This window comes from Elaeis guineensis, chromosome 10 (genome assembly GCF_000442705.2).
Source record: "Elaeis guineensis isolate ETL-2024a chromosome 10, EG11, whole genome shotgun sequence".
Lineage (NCBI taxonomy): Eukaryota > Viridiplantae > Streptophyta > Magnoliopsida > Arecales > Arecaceae > Elaeis > Elaeis guineensis.
Genome location: NC_026002.2, coordinates 36,892,488 through 36,915,014, shown reverse-complemented (window position 1 = coordinate 36,915,014; position 22,527 = coordinate 36,892,488). Strand labels below are relative to the sequence as shown.

General features: G+C 38.6%; 1 protein-coding gene across 1 annotated transcript; it reads right to left on the bottom strand.

Annotated features, from left to right (window-relative positions):
• Nucleotides 1–359: 359 nt before the first annotated feature.
• On the bottom strand, nt 360–16,290 carry LOC105052389 (protein DETOXIFICATION 21). The gene is made up of 8 exons (XM_010933186.4): nt 15,942–16,290; nt 13,775–14,316; nt 13,553–13,639; nt 13,379–13,435; nt 12,847–13,085; nt 1,336–1,454; nt 827–913; nt 360–647 (listed from the first exon to the last, which is right to left on the bottom strand). The coding sequence occupies exons 1-8, from the start codon at nt 16,218–16,220 to the stop codon at nt 567–569; spliced, it is 1,491 nt and encodes a 496-aa protein (XP_010931488.1). The 5' UTR covers nt 16,221–16,290; the 3' UTR covers nt 360–566.
• Between the last annotated feature and the right edge of the window lie 6,237 nt (nt 16,291–22,527).

Here is a 22,527-nt window from a genome sequence, read left to right as displayed (position 1 = left end):
CATGGACATCAAATGTTTATTTTTCTAACTTACAGTGGAGCTATGCTCCCCCATTCTATTTGAAATGAAGGGCAAGGACATTTTTCATCCAAGAAATGGAACGGAGAAGAGATCAAGCTTTTTTTCTTTTTTCTGGGTTTTTACTCCATTCATGCTGTCACAACTCACAAGAAATTCCGCAGAACAGTCATATACTCCATTATGAACATGACCAAAAGATGTCAAGGCAACCTAGAAGTAACGCATAAGACAATTTTACCTTGAAAGCATGACCGAGGCTGTGTTGTAGAGTGAATGCAGATATCCTCGTAAAAAGAGTCATGGCGCATCAAATTTCATCATGTACACGAAGTTGGGAATGGTGGAAGAGATCAAAAATACGTAAGGCAATATAACCAGACAAACGCATTACAGGAGGTTGCTTCTTTTAGTTGGAGAGAGCTATTGGATTAAGTTCTTATCGCTAGTGAAACCCTCAATTATCTGCCATGCTTCCATCTTATCTTTTCCTCATCAAAAACAATTGGATGCATCCAAAAAAACAAAACAAAAAAGGAAAAAAGAGTCTAAGCGGCTCCTCTGGAACCATTTGACCTCCTTGATGCTTCCATATACCACTTATTTAAGCGCTCTTGAGCCAAAACAACCTGTAAGCCATTCACAAACAACAAGGATCAATAACACAAACATTTGCGCCTATAACTCCACCCCAACAGTGATACCTGAAATTTATTATTTTTCTCCCTTGTGTAAGCTAGGAGCAGCGCATGCAATTATAGTAACTCGAGATCAAGAGGAGAGTTAATGCATGCAGTGTTTGGATTACCTGCTTTTCCCAGTCTGTTTTCACAGTAATGACCAGAAGCACTAGAGTTTGAACAGCTGTTCCAACTATCATTCCAATCCAAATACCCTGCAATCAGATCAAGGAAACAAAGATTCGGCTCTTATTTCTTTTACTTCATGAAATTATTTTGCAACAAGCTGATGGATGTTATGAGCAAAATCTATAATCGAACTCATTTTTTAAGAAAAAATCTATAGATAAACTCTTCAGAATGTGTATTTTAAATCTTGCAGTAAGGCCTGTAGGTGTTGTTATCATTCAAACTTATTGTGGCCCTATATAGCTAAACAATTATCAGATGCTCGAATCTTTTTTGAACAAACACCAGATGCTCTGTTCAGTGTCACTGTTCTATGCAAATAATTATTGCCTGCATGTTGCCAAAGGACTGAGAAGAAATAATGACACCTAAGTATCATGTTATGTTGCAATAGACTGGTCTGATTTGAGATGCAAAGTAGAGGAGAAACTTGGAAATCAATTCTAACCTTCACATGAAGATTAAGCACATAACCAAGCACGAGTCCCAGAGGAACACCAATCAAGTAGTAGCTTGTTATGTTTACATAAGCCACCACACTCTGCCAACCAGCACCAACGGCAACCCCTGGACAACAAATGTAACAATGAAAGGAGATCATATCCTTAAGTTCCGACAAAATGAAACAATAAACAAATAAATTGCAACTTATTTCATCTTAAGATGCCACATAAACTATGCATTATGATTTTGTGTCATCAACAAACATGTATGTTGCAGGAATCTGCTTCTTTTCCTATGTCTCGATGGTTTCCTTTAGAATGAATTTGTCAAGCACAATACTGTGTTAATTGTGTTTCTGGAGACTTAAAGGTAAGGTTCCAGCTGAGAGAAGAATACATGAATCCATACCCATATATAGGGCTACTGTGAATTAGTAGCATTTGATCGTTAAACATTTAGGTACAGTATTCTCTGTTGAATTTGACCTAATACATGGCTTAATATCACTTAGTCAAATTATCTCTTTGGATCAACAACATGTACTGAATCAATTACAATAAATTTAATTAATTAAAGAGTACTATTTCTAATCAGATATAAATTAAAAGTTTTACTCTAATTAGTAGTTTTTGAATGGGACAAAACAAATACAGATATAAATAGGGATGGCCTGATCCATATCTCCAACTAGAAAAGTGTGGACGATTTTCATCGATCATCCATGTTAAAGTGGATGAAGAGAGAAAAGATCAAATGCCTGATGGAAGAAGATCAGACGTCTTGGGACTATAGAATCATCGTATTGGATATATGATGATGCAAGATATAATTTATTAATAATTTTATTTTTACATGAATATAGAAGTACGATCCAAATATAAAAAATTAAAATTATCAAATATGTGGCATCAGAGTTTCGATTTCATGTGTGGTGTTCATGTAAAATTTTTTTGATAAATTTATGACTTATTTTTGAAATATTAAAATCATTTTTTTTGAATTATCGGAGTTAAATAAGAACTTAGGAAATTAAATTAAATTTTTCTTAATTTCCTGAAAAACAAATAAAAAAAAGGTTTTTGGGGCCGGCCGCATAGGCCGACCGACCCGCGTCGTCCGGCGAACGGGGTAGCAGCCACGACTGCTGCCATGCCGGCGGTGGTTCGGTGCGACGGGCTGGGGGGGGGGGTGTTGGCTATGGCTTCCCGGCGGCGGCGCTCCACCGCCCGCACGTCCTCGTGCAGCCGTGGGGAACCGCGGCTTCTGCCGATGGGAGCGGCGGCGGGTCTTCCACTGCCCTCTGGCCAGGGCGGCAGTCCGCGGCCCTCTCTCCTGATTTCTCCGGCGGTTGGGGAGGATAGGGGCGGCGCTCGGCCACCCATGTGGCGCGGAAGAAGGGGCATCACGCGGCGGGGGTGCAAGAGGGTTTTGGGATTCGGGTTTCGGATCCTAAACGATCCAGATCCGAATCCATTAGGATCCGAACCCATAATGGCATTCGGGTTTCGGATTTTGATCCATTAAAATTTTGGATCAGATCCGAACCCATTAGTTTGAGATTATTTTAAATTATTTTACAAATGAACCCCTACCATATTTTATTACCCAAAGATCTTTATAATTTTATGGAAAATTCTCTTTACTTTTTTGTTATTTGCGCTTAAACCTTTTATTATTAAAATTTTTAATAAAACCACCGTAACTTACTCATTTTTCATTTAATTTGAGCAATTTTTAAACTATTAGACTCGTAATGACTTGAAAAATATTTTAGCTCTATTCTCCATATATAATAAAATATTTAAATAATTTATTTGATAGTTTTGCTCACTATTATAATATTCAAGTGTGTTTTTGTCCAGTTCCAAAGGGTCCAAAGTACTCTATGGATCTTGGGTAGTTGAGTCATTGAGGACTAATGATTTTTTTTTTCATTATAATTTTAGAATTGCATAAAAATATATTTATTACAATTGACCCAAAGATGACTGTAATTAGATACAAAATTGACAGTAATAAGTTGACTAACCTGAATTATATAAAGACGGAGAGTCCTACACCCAAAGATGAGAATAACCTCAGATTTTTGTAATCATGGTTAATTAAACCACTGAAAATGTAACTAATATGATGGATCACGGTTTAAACATAAATTTTGTATTCATGTCATAATTATTGTTCTAGCTTATATATTTCATTTTATTGTTGATTATAAAAAATTTTATATTTATGATTTATGCAGTGCATGCTTTGGCATTACTTATTATATTTAGATTTATGATTAAATTAGTTACGATACTTATTATATACTATAATTCTTGTCTAAAGATATTTTATAGTTGTATAATAAGTATTATTAGCAGAATTATGTTATGAAATTTGTATCATAATTGTAATTGTAAGTATGTTCTTTCATTTACAGCTATGGCCCCTGCTTCACTCTCATTGCATCTATCTAATATTCTCACGCTAAGTGCATCTAATTATCCTAATTGGCATGAGCAGCTTCTTATTGTTCTAGGATGTCTAGACTTAGATTTGGTCCTTTATAAGCCTCAGTCAGATCTATGTACTCTTACTATTTCTCCTAATAATAAGAAATTATATAAAAAAATAGAAGTGTTCTAATAGATTGTCTCTCATAATTATTAAAAGCTCTATAGCAAGAGATATTAGGAGATCTGTTCCTGATAATGAATTAGCCTCTAAGTACCTTTTCTCTGTACAATAATAGTTTACTAAATCTAGTAAAGCCTTAGCTGGTACCCTAATGAACAAATTAATTTATATGAAATATAATAGATTTTTTAGAGTGCGAAGCACATAATGAAAATGCGTGATATAATTGAAAAATTGAATAACTTGAGAATGATGGTATCTAAAATTTTTTTTTATCTAATTTATTCTCAATTCTGTTCTATCTCAGTTTACTCAATTTAAAATTTACTACAACATACATAAAGAATCATGGTCAATAAATAAACTCATCTCCCAGTGTATGCAAGAAGAAGAGAGATTGAAATAGAAAGAAATCTCAATTGTTCGCATGGTTTCATGGAAGCATCCTAAAAGAAAGAAGGCGAAGAAAGCAAATAAAGGATCCAGCAATCCATTAAAGAAAAATTCTCACATATTAAAATATTTTTTCTATAATGAGGAGGGACATATCAAGAAGAATTATAAAAAAAGAAGAAAATAGTTCAGAAAGAAAAGTATTCCTTTATCACTTATTTGTTTCAAAATTAATTTCATTGATGTTCTTTCTAATATCCAGTGGATTAATTCGGATGCTGTAATTCATATTTCTAATTATTACAAGGATTCCTTTCAAGTCGGAAGCCAAATGACAGAGAGCGATGGATCTTTATGGAGAACTGAATGAAGTTCAAAACTATTTAAGTTAGGATCTACAGATTTATTATAGATATCAGATTCTAATTAAATCTATATAATATTTTTTATGTTCTTTTAGTATCTAAGAATTTAATTTTTTTATCAAAACTTGATTTAAAAATTTATTTATTTATTTTTGTAAATTCAAGTTTTAAATTAATGAAAAATTTTATTTTGGTTGGTATTGAAACATTGTGCAATGGGTTATATAAAATGAATTTAGATTCTTTTTTTGAACAATCTTTACTTATTTTAAATATCAATATTAGAATAAAACATGATATTTGTAAATGAGAGTTCTTCAATATTATAGCATAGGCGATTAGATCACATATCAAAAAAAAGGATGACTAGATTGGTTAAGGAAGGTATTTATCAAATCTAGATTTTAGTAATTTGGATATGTGCATAGATTGCATTAAAAAAAAAATAAATTAAAAATTATAAAAAATATGCTACTAAAATTCAAAGACTCTTAAAATTGATATATACCGATATTTGTGGCTATTTTTCATCTTATTTTGGAGGGCAAAGGTATTTCATCATATTTATTAATGATTTCTCATGTTATGGTTATATTTTTCTGTTACATAAAAAGTCTAAAGCTTTGGAAGTCTTTAAGGTGTACAAAATTGAGATAGAAAATCAGTTGAATAAGAAAATTAAGGTTGTGAGATCTTATAGGAGTGGTGAATTCTACGATATATAAGATGAGTATGACCGTAATCTTGGACTTTTTATCAAATTTCTTGAATAGTATGACATTGTAGCGTAGTATACTATACTAGAAAATCTCCAATAAAATGGTGTGGCTGAAAGATGTAATCGCATCTTGATGGATATGGTGAGACGTATAATTAGTAATTCCTCATTATCCTTAAATTTATGGAGAGAAGTCTTGCAAATCATTATGTATATCTTAAATCGGATAACTAGTAAGGCCATTCTTAAAACTCTTTTTGAGTTATGGATAAGTAGAAAATCAAGTTTAGTATATTTACATGGTTGGGATTATCCTGCAGATGCTCGATTATATAACCCATAAAAAAAGAAATTGAATCTCAAAACTATTAATTATTATTTTATAGGATATCCAAAATGATCAAAGGATTTTAGATTTTATTGTCCATCGCACACCACTAGAATTATTGAAACTGAAACAACTAGGTTCATTAAGGATGATGAAAATAATGAGAGTGGTGAACCACGCAATGCGGTGTTAGAGAAAATAAGATAATCTTTTTCTATTATAGTAACATCTAGGATGTTCCACATAAACCTGTTTAATATGAGATTATGGAACATCAACTGGTGATTAATATACCATTTTCTGAATGGACTATCAATGAATCTAACCCGATTGAAAATAATCACAATAATGATACTGAGTTTAGAATATTATGGAGATCCACTAGAATTAGAAGATCGGTCATTCCAGATAATTATGTTGTTTACTTACAAAAATATGATTATGATATTCGGATGAAGGATGATCCAGTCTCATTTAAGGATGTCATTAATAGCGATGATTTTGAACTCTGGTTAGATGCTATGAAAGATGAGATGGAATTTATGAGTAAAAATTAAGTATGAAAACTTGTCGAATTGCCTGAAGGATCTAAGCTTGTTGGTTATAAATAGATTTTTAAAATTAAACAAGATTTCAAAGATAATAGTGAAAGATATAAGGCTAGACTTATTACAATCAGATTCACTCAAAAAGAAGGCATCGATTATCATGAAATATTTTCTCTTATTTTTGGAAAGGATTCATATTCAAAATTATTATGTCATTGGTAGCTAATTTTGATTTAGAACTATATCAAATAGATGTCAAAACTGTATTCTTAAATGAGGATTTAAAGGAAGAGGTGTATATGGAACAGTCTGAAGGATTTTCAGTACAAAAAAATAAAAGACTGGTATGTAAATTAAAAAAATTCATATATAATCTTAAATAAGCTTTCAGGCAATGGTACTTAAAGTTTAATCATATCATTATTTCTATTGGATTTAAGAAAATTATTGTTGATCAATGTATATATCTGAAGGTGAGTGAGAGTAAGTTTATATTTTTGGTTCTACATGTGGATGATATCTTACTAGCCAGCAGTGATTTGGATCTCTTGTATGAAACTAAAAATTTTCTTTCTGATTATTTTGATATGAAATATATGAAAGATGCTTCTTATGTTCTTGATATAGAAATTCATTGTGATAAGAGGTTATTTGGTTTATCTCAAATGACTTACATTATTAGAATTCTAGAAAGTTATGGAATATCAAGCTGCTCATCAAGTGAAGTGTCAATTGCTAAAGATGATAAATTCAGTAAATTTCAGTGTCTCAAGAACAAGATTGAGAAAAATCAGATGAAGAATAAATCCTATACATCTATAGTGGGTAGTCTGATGTATGCTCAAATATACATTCATCCTGATATTAGTTTTGCTTTGAAAATACTTGATAGATATCAGAGTGATCCAGATATGGACCACTGAAAAGCTGCCAAAAAGATGATGCGCTATCTTTAGGGGACTAAGGACTATATGCTCCCTTACAGGATGATCGATCAGTTAGAAATGATCGATTATTTAGATGAAATTATGCTGATTGCCTTGATAGTAGGAAGTCCACAATATGTTATATTTTCTGTTGGCTGGTGGAGCAATTTCATGGAGGAGCATAAAATAATACATTATTGCTTACTCTACTATGGAAGCTGAATATATAAACTGCTACGAGGCTTTCTCACATCTCTATAGTTGAGGAAATTCATTTCAGGGTTCAAAGTTATGGATTCTATTTCTAAGCCGTTGAAAATTTATTGTGCCAATTCTATTGCAGTTTTTCACTAATGATAGTAAGAAGATCAATGTAAACAAGCACATTGATGTTAAGTATCTTATTGTGAATGAGAGGATTAGTAATCATCAAGTGTCTGTTGATTTTATTGGTACTGCTTGTATAATAATTGATCCTTTGAATAAAGATTTGATGCCCAAAATTTTCAAAGAGTGTGTAAAAGTTATAAGCATTTGTCATTAGAATATTTCATTTGTAATAGATACTTATTTAGAGATTTCTTAATAGCTTAATGACTACTATTGCTTCTGTTTAATCATTGTTTGTATATATTATGGTTAACTTTTATCAAAATTAAAGTAAACAGAAGTGTCATTCATATGACATGACAGTAGGACTATTTTCATGGGCATTATAGTTTTTAATAGCCTATGTACTTCAGTATATAAGACTGGATTAGGTGAAAATTATTGATGTCATGATAGATGGAAGGGAGTATATCAATTGAGATGCATAACCATCATGATTTACATTAATGATTTTTACTTAATCAAAGTATAAAAGATCTTTTAAGGAATAGATAATTAGATAAATTTTTAAAAAATGAGTGCGTACTCATCAAGTTGTTTTCAAAGTTTTGATTCAGGACACTGTTGTTTTTGAAAATTGAAATATTTTATTTTTTAAAGTAAAATATTTTTGAAAAATCAAAGAGTTATTTTTAAGTAATAATATAGGTCAAGTGGGAGAATATTGGATTTGACTCATAATAGATGGCCTAATTATCACTTAGTTAGATTTAAATCTTTGGATCAACCACATGTACTGAATCAATTACAATAAGTCTAAGAGTTCTATTTCTAATCAGATGTAGATTAGAAGTTTAACTCTAATTAGGAGTTAGTCTTTTGATGGGACAAAACAAGTGCTGGTATAAATAGAGATGGCTTGGTCCCTTTCTCCAACTCTAGAAGGGTATGAATGGGAATCATCGATCGTTCATGTTAAGGAGGATGGTGAGGAGAGAGAAGATCAGATGCCTCACGGAAGAAGATCAAACGTCCTGCAGGCTACGGAATCATCGTATTGGATATATGATGATGCAAGGTATGATTTATTTATAATTTGATTTTTACATGAATATAGAAACATGATTCAGACATAAAAGATTAAAATTACCGAACATTCTCATCATTTCAAGAGATTATCTCATATCTTCAACAATTGATCTCACACAAAAGGACTAAAGAAATGCTGCTCCAATGTTCGCTTCTTAATCACTCATTACATTCGCAACAGTGATAATATTCCACTCAAGATTATCCTCATCTAGGTAGGAGAGGATTAAAGATGACAATCTTATAATAATATAAGGGGAACTTCCATTAGAAACATATAGAGGTAGCACCGTCCACATTCTTAATATGTATCTATGGTTCTATTTAAGGAGGGGTTGATGCAAATCTACTGAGAAGTATTTTCAAATAACTCATAGTAATGGAACATCAACCATTCCAAATGCAGTCTTTAGAAACTTTCTAGGTTGCCTTAGATCTTTTAATATCAACAGTAACAGGAATCTTCGAGTGTAAATAATGGTCCAGGAGCATACTAAGCTTTTCAAAGAATTATCTTGAGGGCTCTCTGTAACTAACCTTATAAGGAGACTTACCTAAAATCAAAATTAGGATAGAATGATGGAAATTTTGAATAGTTAATATGTTAGGATTTGACGTCTCGAGATTCAGTCCATATTAAGCCCACAGCGAGGTTCGCGGCGAAAAACGGAGTCCAACGAGATCAAGATCACCTGAAACGGAGCTCGGATGGAGGAGATACGAGCTTTTGAAGTCGACACGAGAATCGAGACAGTGGAGGACCGCCGGCGACCGCCGGCGGGCGGCAGCGGCGCGCGGGACGCGTGACCCAGGCCCACGCGGGACGCGCGACCCAGGCCCAGGCCCACGCGAGATGCGCGACCCAGGCCTGCGCGGGACGCGCGACCCAGGCCCACGTGGGACGCGCGACCCAGGCCAGCGGCCCCTTTGCCCCGGTCCACCGTGGATCGGGCGGTCCACAGCGGGGCCTGTGGACCGTGTGGGTGTTTCCCACGTGTTTCACGCGGTCCACGATACTATTCCGTGGACCGGTCGCGATCGGACGGCCCAGGGAGATTGCGGTGACGATCCGACGGTTCAGGAGGTTGATTTGACTTGTTTAGGAGACCTAAACCTAATCTAATTAGGTTTTAAACCAGGTTTAAGCCTTTAAAAAGGCCTGTGACGAACAAACAGGGGTGTGGTTCGGGTTTCTCGCCGTACAGCACCGTACGAACCCGAGAAGAGAGAGAGAGGCGGAAGCGTTGCTGTGAGAGAAGGAGCAGGGCTCCTGGACAGCGGTCGCCAGGCTCTTCAGGGGTTCAGGGGGATCTCCAAGAGAGAGAGAGCTTTTATGAGGAGAACTTCAGATGAGAGAGAATTGGGTGTACAAGGGTTGAGGGTGAGGTCTCCTCTTGTAAAATTTCTTTTTCATAGTGAAGTTTGCATGCCCCGTGGAGGTGAGCCCTTTTGTGGCTGATCCACGTATTTTGATTGTTTTTCTTTTATTTTGTTTCTTCTTTCTTCCTGCTGCATCGCGTGGTACTGAAAATGTCTTGGGAGGTGGTGTCCTGGCCAAACATCCACCCAACAAGTGGTATCAGAGCAAGGCGATACAAGGACGCAGATTGCAGTGGTGGTGAGCAAGACTGAAGATGGAGAAAACAGGAACAATCAAGATGGAGATCAACAAGTTCGATGGTAAGAGCAATTTCTCCTTGTGGCAGGCAAGGGTGAAGGACGTGCTCATCCAACAGGGGTTGATCGATGCTCTCTTGTGCGATGAGAAGCCGACCACCATGGAGGTGCGGGATTGGAAACGACTACAGATGCAGGCGGTGAGTACCATCCGCATGTACCTGACGGATGAGGTGGTGATCCATGTGCTGAGCGAGACTTCCCCGACGGTGCTGTGGTCGAAGCTCGAGGAGTTGTACATGGCGAAGTCTCTCACCAACACTCTTTTCCTCTGGAGGTAGTTTTACCAACTGCGGATGACTGAGGGACAGAGCGTGCAAGAGCATTTGAGCCACTTCCAGAAGATCCTCACCGACCTTCCAGCGTTGGCAAGAACGTTGAGGAGAAGACCAGGGCGCTGATTTTGCTGGCGTCGCTTCCCCCTTCGTACGAGTCATTGGTGACTGCTCTTTTAGTGGGGAAGAGCACTATCAAGATGGACGAGGTCACCGTGATGATACTCCAGAACGAGGTTCTCAGGAGGAAGAACCCAGCTTTGAGCTCAGGTGGCGATAGCTCAGCTTTGGTGGCTTCTGAAGGAGCAGGAGGCGGTAGACGGAGCGATAGGAGATCGCAACGAGGGCGGTCTAAGTCCAGGAGGGACTTGAGCAAAACCAGGTGTTACCGGTGTGAAGAGTTGGAGCATCTAGCCAGAGATTGCCCTCAACTGAAAAATCGGATGGTGGCTGCTGTAGCGACGGCCGGCAGTGATTCAGATGGAGATGTCCTGGAGATATCTGACGAGGTATCTACTTCTTCCTAACAGTGGATATTAGATTCTGCATGCCCCTATCATGTATGTTGCAGAGAGGAGCAGTTTGACTCCCTGGAGAACAGTGAGGGCACTGTATATCTGCCGGATGGATCGAGCTGTGCGATCAGAGGCATTGGGACGGTCAGCTGGGGGACACATGATGGTGCAGTGAGGAGATTGGGCGAGGTCCGATACATACCCGATTTCAGGCGGAATCTTATCTCACTTAGCAGACTGGATTCGAGAGGCTACAGGATGGTAGCTGGTGGAGGAATCCTGAGGGTGCTACGCGGTAATAGGATTGTGCTGGAGGGGAAGAAGGGGAGCAGAGGACATTATTACCTGGTAGGGAGCTCAGTGCGAGGTGGAGCTTCGGGAGCCGGGCGGAGCCCAGAGCGAGGTGGAGCTCCAAGAGGCGGATCGGGCACGAGACAGGGGACTCGGGAGGACGAGAGGCGACATCGCAAGGTGAGATTCCTATTGCCACAGGATGATGCCCCGAGCAGGTCTCAGGTCAGGAGGAGCACAGCATACGATGGAGATGGGATCGAGCAGCCTGGCTCGACTCCCATGTTTGCCCATCCATGATCAGCAGGCGATTGCCTCAGGGCATGGGGACGAGGAGATCCAGAAGCTCTCGGAGTTTGGAGGAGGCCGAATATCGAGTCGAGGTGAAGATTGTTAGGAATTGACGTCTCGAGATTCAGTCCACATTAAGCCCACAGCGAGGTTCGCGATGAAAAATGGAGTCCAACGAGATCAAGATCACCTGAAACGGAGCTCGGATGGAGGAGATACGAGCTTTTGAAATCGACACGAGAATCGAGGTGGTGGAGGACTGCCGGCGGCGGGCGGCAGCGGCGCGGCCGCAGGCGGCAGCGCGCGGGACGTGCGACCCAGGCCTGCGCGGGATGCGCGACCCAGGCCCGCGCGGGACGCGCGACCCAGGCCCAGGCCCACGCGGGACGCGCGACCCAGGCCTGCGCGGGACGCGCGACCCAGGCCCACGTGGGACGCGCGACCCAGGCCTGCGGCCCCTTTGCCCCGGTCCACCGTGGACCGGGCGGTCCACGGCGGGGCCTGTGGACCGTGTGGGCATTTCCCACGCATTTCACGCGGTCCACGGCACTATTCCATGGACCGGTCGCGATCGGACGGCCCAGGGAGATTGCGGTGACGATCCGACGGTTCAGGAGGTTGATTTGGCTTGTTTAGGAGACCTAAACCTAATCTAATTAGGTTTTAAACCAGGTTTAAGCCTTTAAAAAGGCCTGTGACGAACAAACAGGGGTGTGGTTCGGGTTTCTCGCTGTACAGCGCCGTACGAACCCGAGAAGAGAGAGAGGCGGAAGCGTTGCTGTGAGAGAAGGAGCAGGGCTCCTAGACAGCGGTCGCCAGGCTCTTCAGGGGTTCAGGGGGGTCTCCAAGAGAGAGAGAGCTTTTGTGAGGGGAACTTCAGATGAGAGAGAATTGGGTGTGCAAGGGTTGAGGGTGAGGTCTCCTCTTGTAAAATTTCTTTTTCATACTGAAGTTTGCATGTCCCGTGGAGGCGAGCCCTTTTGTGGCGCTGATCCACGTATTTTGATTGTTTTTCTTTTGTTTTGTTTCTTCTTTCTTCCTGCTGCATCGCGTGATACTGAAAAGGTCTTGGGAAGTGGTGTCCTGATCAGACATCCACCCAACATAATATAATCATACAACCTTAGGAATGTTTTCAAAAAAAACTTACCTGAAAGCACTGGTTGAACACTGTTCAGAAGTATGGAGAAAGCCAATAGCAAAGAGAGGTCTTCAACTGCTCTGGCCACTGCTTCACTATCAGTAAATATGTAAGCAAGGCTGCCACGGAACACCAGAAACAACACGAAGAACACAGATCCAATAATCAAGGATGTAACCGCGACATTGATGATGGAGAACCATGCCCTTCTTGCACTCCCTGCACCAAGTTCATTTGCCACCCGAACTCTGAATTTTTTTTTTTGAAATTCAAGGGCAGCACAAAGAAACATCCAAAAAATTATCAGTGCTCAAGAAAAGTGCTTATATCACTAATCACAAAGAATATCTAGCTAAACTTTTTTGTCAGGCATGGAGTGATTCCGTTTTTTTCAGATGTAAAGGCATAAAGTGATCTTGTGGATGCCTCAATGAAATTATAAACTGTTGTTCAACTCAGTTGACAACATAAGATTTTGCATCGTTATAATTCTCCTACAATTGAAACTGGGGTAAGATAAAATATGAGAAGAGTGGGGTACCCTGCGGCAGCCAAGAAGCCAACAGAAATCATCATCTCCCATCCATTAATATTGAGGCTGTTGGAATTGATGAAGAGTAATTGATATCAAAATCAACAATACATAAAGCATGAGAAGAAAATTCATTCAGAAGCAGGAAAGAGATAAGGAATGCCAGTGGAGCAACATGAGTACCAGATGGAGAGAGCATCTATGGCAACCTCCGCATTCTTCATGTAACCTGTCAGAAGAACCAAGATGGTGTTGTACCAGAGCTCCAGACTGCATTGTTAACAAAGCTGCTTTAGAATAAAAATATTAAAGAATCTGTCAGGCTTTTTTACAAGACTGTGTTAATATTTTGCCATTGTTGAAGCGGGGGTGTATCCTTGTATAAGAGGAAAAGGAAGTTAGTACCAAAGCATGAGACCAGATGATAGAGAGAGCTTGATAATTGCCCCCAGATCCTTAAAAGCAGCATATGAGAACCCCGTCCAAGTCTCAGGGCAACCACCGAAGAACACGAAACCAAGCTGACCGAATACAGGTATCCACATCGCCAAAATCATCGAGCCCATCACGCCGGCGAGGCCCAGGTCAAGCTTTATGGTCATGAACCATGAGAGGAAGATGTGGAGAGCAAGTGTTAGGACTGCCAAATATGTGATGATGATGTTCTTGCTCTGAGCTTGAAGATACATTTGGAGTGTGAATGCCCATATGTAGGAGAACATGACCGGGATGTACCATAGTGAGATCGTGCCGGCCATTTCCGCAATGGACTCCTCTTGGCCAAGTAGCTTGAGGAGTGGAGTCGTGAAGACAAACACTGGAAGGATTACTAGGCTGCACATGAACAAGATGATCCAAGACCTTTGGAGATAGATGCCCAGCATGTGGTATTGTTTTGCACCATAAGATTGTCCACAAAGAGTTTCCAATGCGCTTGCCATGCCCAGCTGCAGTGTAGAAGATGACACTCAAGCTACAGATCAGATTGTTTCACTGAAACTAAGATACATTAATTCTTCCATTAATATAAGGTTAATTTATTATATTAAAATTAGTGAGTGAAAAAGGATACTCCGTAACTATTTCATCAATCTATGGAGCTAACGGAAGGAGGAGGATGCAAGATCCAAGCTAACGTTGTTAATTGCAACATAAATTGCTGTCTTGTTTCATGATGAAGAAAGGACAGATTAAGCATCAAATTAACATCCATTAAAGATTTCAGACAATACAGAAATGATGGATCCACCGTCCCCATATGTGTCACAATTAAACATATCTCAAAAAATTCGTGGCGTTGCCTTTGAATCCTGATGCTCTTAAAATTGTGACATGCCACTTCTTAATCAAGCTACTTTTTTTGAATGGATGCACTCTTGATGCTTCTATTAGCAAATAAATGTAACCATGGCCAAAGAAGCAGCTGTTCCTATCAAAGGATACAAGGGAACAATCGATGGTAGTGAATGAACGAACCCCACCAGAATGCTAGTAGAGTTCTTTCTAAGATGAAAGCCACCTAGAGGGGTCCAGAAAGTATTCCCTGCCATTACTTGAGGAAAGACAACAATCATGGGATCAAAATCAATGATGTTCATCATCAACAGGAAAAAAAAAATCAATGATGTTCATTTAATGATTGATGTACGACAGTTCATATATATTTAATTTCTTAGCACAAGTGAACAAATGGCCATGGTGTACCCTTGATTGCATACAGTGGCATGTGCATCCCCCATCATCATCATCATCATCATCATCATCATCCACCGAGTAAAAGTTGTTTTTTTTTATATTATTATGTACGCATCATTTCTCTCTTTTATATATATATATATATATATATAGTCAATTTTATTTTTTTCATTTGTGAATATAAATATTCTCCATCCATCCTCAAAAGAAAATCGTATTGCACGTTAAAAGTGTTGTTTTAGTCATCATTTCCCGTGGATTATATTATTTTCTGTCTCTTTTTTATCAAATCCGTCATCCGTATTTGCAGTGGAACAATTGCCAAAGACTTCATCATTTTAATCTTCTCCTCTACGTTTCTTCAGTTCTCAGTCAGAGCTTGAGATTCATCATCTTTTGTACTCCTCTGAGAAAAGATTCGGTGAAGCCTAATCATGTTTCATTAAATTAATGAAAGGAGATACCAAAATAGTAAAGAAGGCCCACTGTCCACTGTCCGGAGAAAACGATATTAGATTCGAATAAATAAGTGATTAATGTTGTCTCCAGATTCTAGGGATGAGTGGCCCCACTCTCGTCCATCTTTTCCACCCTTAATCTACTGGCGGTTAAGATGTCGCCGGGAACAAATTGTCCGGGCATCCAAAAAGGCCCAAGATTCGTGCTAGGCACTGATATTACCTGCTTGCTCCTCGCCTCGTACCCTGGACGACAATTCTAAAATCATGGAGAAAACACGAATCTGGAAGTTCCCATGATACAGACAGCTAGCGAGGCTGTACATGGAACGCACGGTCAAAGTTTAGAAGGTGCAACTTCGTTTAACGTTCGAAGGAGGAGATAAACAGAGACGTTGGATAAGGATCGGGCGGCGTACCAGGATGCCATTGGCGAAGCGCATGAGGACGGTGGAGACGATGGCGTAGGCGGCAAGCTCGGTGTCGCCGATGTGTCCGACGAACGCCTGGCTGATGACCGTTACGCCGAACGTGGAGAAGCGCGTGAAGATGGACGGTCCCGCCACCACCCACAGCTTCTTGTTCTCCACCCACAGCCTCCTGCTCAGTTTCTCCTCCTCCTCCTCCGCCGCCACATCCGCCACCACCTCCCTCGTCTTCTCCCCATCGAGGAGCTTCGCGTTTAAATCGCTTGCCATCTCCCTCCCTCACTCTCTCCCCCTCCCTCTCTTTCTTCGAAAGCTTTGGTTGGGGAGGGGGATTTTGTAGGGAGCGCTGGCACCGGAAGCGAGCGGGCTTGTAAAATGACCAAAATGCCACAACGGCAACTACCACCCTCGTATAAGATAGAGGGTAGAACGGGAATTTCGATTTCGAGTGACGTGCGTTATCGTGAGTGGTTTCCAAGCGCGGGGTTGGACATGCCGGGCGTCGGACCGTTTGGCCGTCCGACGGCGCGGTGCGTCGAGATCCACGCTACCATCGGATGGTCCAGAGCAAGCGACTGGCAACGGGGGGGCTGGGCATGGCTGGGCCCCACCAGGACATGCGAGAGACTGATATCCGGACCCCACGTTCTTTTTGGCGATTCGGTATCGCTTTGTTTCTTTCACGCAAAGATACCGTACCTGATTTTGTGAGCAATAATTGAACGGCTATGAATCTTTTTTTGGTAAAAGAACGGCTTTGAATCTTTTTTGGTAAACGAACGGCTATGAACCTTTGTAGACCAAAGTTATAGCGTGCATGGATTTTATTTTGGTTCGGATGAGTTGTAGGTTAGTAGAGCCATAAAAAAAAAAACCCACTAATGAGTCATGTATCTTGAGATTGTCTTAAAAATAATTTACATGATATTTTTTAGGAGAAAAATTCAAACATAAAAAACCAAGTAGTTATTACAAATAAAGCTCATATAAAATACAAATATATCTATTAAGAAAAAATAATTTGCAATCAGTCATTGTATATCATCAATCCTAGCAAGTGGTTGTCACCACTGATTTTTTTAAGTACAATAATTAATATGATTAGTTGATGCATAATGGAATATACAAAGAGAAATAATTATAACTAGTGATATGGTTTAAGACTTGCTTTCATCATATTCCATCATTTTAATGAATTTCAATAAATCTTTCTCATTTCATGTTACAAAATTATCAAATTGAAAAGAACATAGGTAGAAAAGTAATTTTTCATTTTATCAAGTCAAAATTAATTTCTTGCAATGCTACCTAATGTCCACCATGTTACATTGGTATTGTCAAGTTCTAAACCAAGTTGAGGAACACCGTGGTATATCTTAAATGAAACATTTCCTATGACTTCATTGTAGAAGGTTTTTAACACGCAACGTGTGCTATTTAGTTCATATACGAATACTGAATTAGTTACTCACTGTAAAATTTATAAATTATAACAAAATAAACTAGCATTTCTTTTGTGGAATATAAAATTTGTAACAATTTCATCTATCGAAGAAAAGTTGCCATCCTAAGTTCTTAGATAGAAAATGTTGCAACTTTTCTAACTATCAAATCCATTATTACATGCATTAGCAAACGAATTTAATCATTCCACAACAGTTGAAAATATTGCCCTCCTAAGTTAGACATCTCATTTTGTTTCCCACCGGAGACTTCGACCTGAAATAACTTCTACACGTGCCTTGGAAGTGCACATTGAAAAGTAGATATCTTTTGTACCAAAAAAAAAATTATTCTTGAGTCGTACAGTTGCCGAACTGACATGATTGATGTATACCACACGTTACACTAGCGGACGGTACTTGCAACTTTGCTCAAAAAATTTAAAAAAATGCTTGAAATCAATGATGATGGGACAAATTATGTACAATGATACCTAACATTATATTTTGGACTCTTTTGATTCAGGAGGAAAAGATAAAAAAAAAATCAAAAAATTAATTAAAAAAATTTTCTACTTAATTAAAATTTTCAAAAGAAATTATAAAATAATATTTTTATAAAAATAAATTTTATCTATATTTTATGAGAAAATATTTTTTATGAAATATAAGTTTTTTATTTTTATATTGAAAAAAAATTGAAATTTTTTCTAAAATTATCTTTAAAAGCTCATTGATAAATATTATGTAAAAATTAATTAATTTTTTTATTAATCAATTTATATATTTTTTCATACTTTTTAAAATAGATAAGTTACTTGTCTATAAATAGTATTTACCTGTGAAATGAGAGAAAATCTTATCTATGGCTAAATTATTTTTTCATTAATTAAAAAAATACTATTTTAAACTCATTCCTCACATACCCTCGATTTTATAACTATAATATATTATAATAGATTATTGTAATATAATATAGTATATTATACTTTTGCTATAATATAATATAATATAATATATAATATAATATAAAAATAATATAATATAATATAGAATATTATATTATAATATTATAATAAATTATTATAATATAATATAATATACTATAGTATTTATATAATACTATAATAATATATTAATATAACAATATATTATATTATTTATAAAATATTATAATAATATAATAAATTATATATATAATAATATTATATAATATATTAATATAATATATTATAATATATTATTATAATATATTATAATATTATAATATATTATAATATGATATATTTTATTATACTATTATATATAATATTTATATAATAAAAAATATTATGAAAAATATAGATAGATCTTAGCAATTTATTCAAAAAAACTAGTAATACAAAAGAATATAACTAACAAATTTTTTTAATATATAAAAAAATATGAATAAATTATTTTTCTATCTAAATATTGTCTGTAAAATATTTATCTAAAAAAAGATAGATTATTAGATAAATTTTTTACTTTCAAAAGAATGGCCCTAAAGTAATGAATAGGAGAGAACAAGATTTTTTTTATTAAAAATATAATTGATTGTTTACATAATTTTTTTACAAAATAGATGCTCAAATTATAAAATATATTATTTTTTAATGCTTGATAAAATATATTAAAATTATTTTTTAGATATTATTTTTTAAAAGTCATTTAAAAAAAATTTAACCCAATGAACTCTCAAGGTAACGCATACATTGCGCTACTTTGTAGTACATTTCGACATGTGGGAGGACTCATAGGCTTAAATAGTCACCTTATTTATAAACATCATCTTGTATGAATAAATATTTTATTTATTATCAAAAAAATAAATAAATAAATTATGCTTTTAGTTCTTAAATTATATCAATTTTTTTTAAATAGTCTCTAAACTATAAAAATCTAAGCTTTAGTTCTCGAACTTTTTGAACTATTTTAATGTTATCCTTCTGATGATTTTCGATGACTTTCTCTCACCAATTTACTTCTTTCGTTCTGAATCGGTGTTTACGTGGATAATCAAGCTCGACCGATGCCTCGCACGAATCGCAAAGCATAAAAAAAAGGAAAGAAAAAGACTCCTATAAGGAGTCTTTTCCTTTATCCCGACTGACCCTTCTGACTGCACCCTCGCTCGTCCCAGTGCCGATGGGTTGTGCACTGGTAACCCCTCCTGGCCCTGCCCCTATCCCCATGTGCCCCCACAGTTTCCACCACTATCCCCCTCTGGCACCGATGGATTGTGCATCGCCCCCCCTCCTGCCCCACCTCTCATCACCGCCGGTGGGTTCTGCACCTCCCAACAGGCTCAACAGGATGAGAGGCTTGGAGCGACGGAACAGGGGCAGCCGATTTGGAGGTCCTGGAGTGCACCGACAGCCAATCCTTCGTCCTCGGCCTCCATCCCGGCTCTGCGTGTGCCCGGGGTTTCCACCGCCACACCCTGGGCCTCCATGTTCAGCAATAAGGGCACACGGGGGCAGGCCCAAGAGGAGTGCCAGCACACAATCCACTGGCATCGGAGTGGACGAGGGTGCGCTGGGGTGGGGCAGAAGGTCCGGGCACTGGAGAGGGAGGTCGAAGGGGTGCTGGAGAGGGGGGCGGAGGGGTGAGCCGGTGGGGGGGAGGTGCAAGGGCACAGAGAAAAAGAAGAATGAAAAAAAATTAGTTTCAGTCAGCACCGGTGTCACCTATTCAAAAGAACGGAGTCACGTAAGTACTGATAACTGTCATATAAGATTTTTAGTACGAGAAAATCGTCAGAAATGGATGAAGGACAACATTAAAATGGTTCAGAAAGTTCGAAGATTAAAATTTAGGTTTTTATAGTTTAAAAATTATTTAAAAAATTTTGATATAATTTAAGATCTAAGAATATAATATATATATATATATATAAAGAGGGGTTGCCGTGCTTGCAGCATTGGCTCCACCGTGGATCTGGCCGGGTTCAAAAAGGTTCTAGAGAGCAACACGTGATCCCGGGATCGTCCTGGGACAAACCATCTTAAAAGGCCGTTTCATCCTTCATCGGTGGGGAGGGACAAAGTCTTAGCGAAAGGCTCGGGACGTTTTGCGGGCCGGACAGATGGCCTCCAAAAAATAATAACTATATAAAAAAAAGCTGGGGAACTTTTAGAGGCGGCAACGAACAAGCCAGCTGGTGGAGGACGGTATGCAACGTAATTTGTCAAATCAAACCCAACCGCCTGCAATCTGAAAACGAATCACGTGCTACGCTTTCCGGAATAAAAAAAACGAATCACGTGCTGCAGCCCACCCACCCCCGCTCGGTGCAATAATTGCTGGCCAGGGACGAGAATAACGTGGAGGATTCTTTCGGTTAAAGTTTTTCTTTTTTCTAAAAAATATTCTTAAAATAATCGAAAAAATAACTAGAATGGATAAAACCATTTTTTTATTAAAAAATTAATTGATATTGTATAAAAATTTTCTAAAAAAATAAATACACAATCAAAAATAAACACTCAGACACACACACCCATATATATATATACTATTTATTACCATAAAAATATTTTTCTATATATCATATTTATAAAAAATAATTTTTTAAAAAATATTTTAATAAAAATTTTTTCTGCGAATCATAATGGTCTAAAGCTGTATTTAAAAATTAAAATAATTTTACTCAATCTAATATCTAATATTATAAATACTATTCTATCTTTTATATATATATATTCCCTTTCCTTGCCAAGACCCGAGATCACCAACATATTTAGTAGAACGTGCCACGAAGACAACATATTTAGTTGTCTGCACCATTAATGGCGGGACCATACCGCATTCTACTATAAAATGGGATAAGACAACAGTTTTGGTAAGTTTTGAGCAAGCTTTCTCAAGCTCTCTGAAGCGCCTTTAAGCTCTTGAGCTCTCTAGCTCTCTCTTTCTCCCCCCACTGAGCTCCTGATTTTTCACTGTTGCCTAGTCTCCTCTCTGATTTGACCGTCGGAGGATCCCCACCGGAGGCATCTCCGGTCAGTGAGGACTTTTCTTGCAGGTGCGCGACCCCAGCGATCGGACGACGGGGGGATTGGCCGCAACAGATTTGGTGCGCCAGGTAGGGGTATTCGACGGAGGTAAGACAGCGAGCTCCATAGAGCTTGAAAAATCTCTCGAGATGACGAAAACTAAGGCTCAGCGATCGAGAGCTATCGGATCGACAAGGCACTCTTCTTACCAGGAAGAGGCCCCTCCTTTGCCCTCCGTAGCGAAACCCAGCTCTCCACATCCGGTGGTGACCACGGAGGTACAGATCGCGGTGATCGTGCGGCAAATGACCGTTCTGACGGATGCGGTCAAAAATCTCCAACAACAACTGACCCAGTTGCCACAACCACCAGCAGAACAACCGACGGCGCACCCTATGCCGTCCAGAAGTAGCCGCCGACGCCCGCGTCAACTTCTATCTCCTCCTTAAGAGCAGCCATCTCAGCACTCCCATCGGGAAGGAGCGAGGCGGCCATGGTGTGACACCCACCAGTCTCGACATCCTTCTCCTCCCCAGCTGGAGCGGGCGAGGAAGGAGAAGCGGCCGCGGACACCGTCTACCTCACTCTCAAATTCGTCGGGAGGTTCGACCTTTGGGGTTTCATAATACCGATGGTTGAACGACTATGAACGTAAGTTCGAAAAAATTGACCGTCGGCTTGCCCAGCTCCAAGCGGATGGTCAGAAGTCTTCGAACGACGTCGACTTTCGGACCACCCAATCTCTCTCCCAATTTATCCTCGACGAACCGATCCCTAGTCGGTTCAAGATGCCTCATGTGGAGCCTTACGACGGCTCCACCGACCCAGTTGACCATCTGGAGAGCTACAAGGCTCTCATGACAATTCAAGGGGCAACCGATGCCCTCCTCTGCATCGGCTTCCCCGCCACACTTCGTAAAGCTACCAGGGTTTGGTACTCCGATCTCCGCTCAGGATGTATCCACTCCTTCGGGCAGCTTAAGCATTCTTTCGTGGTCCATTTCAGCACCAGTTGGAAGCCGTCACGAATCTCGGACAGTCTTTTCTCCCTCAAACAGGGAGAAAATGAGACACTCCGATACTTTATGGCTCGATTCAACACGGCCACACTTGAGGTCC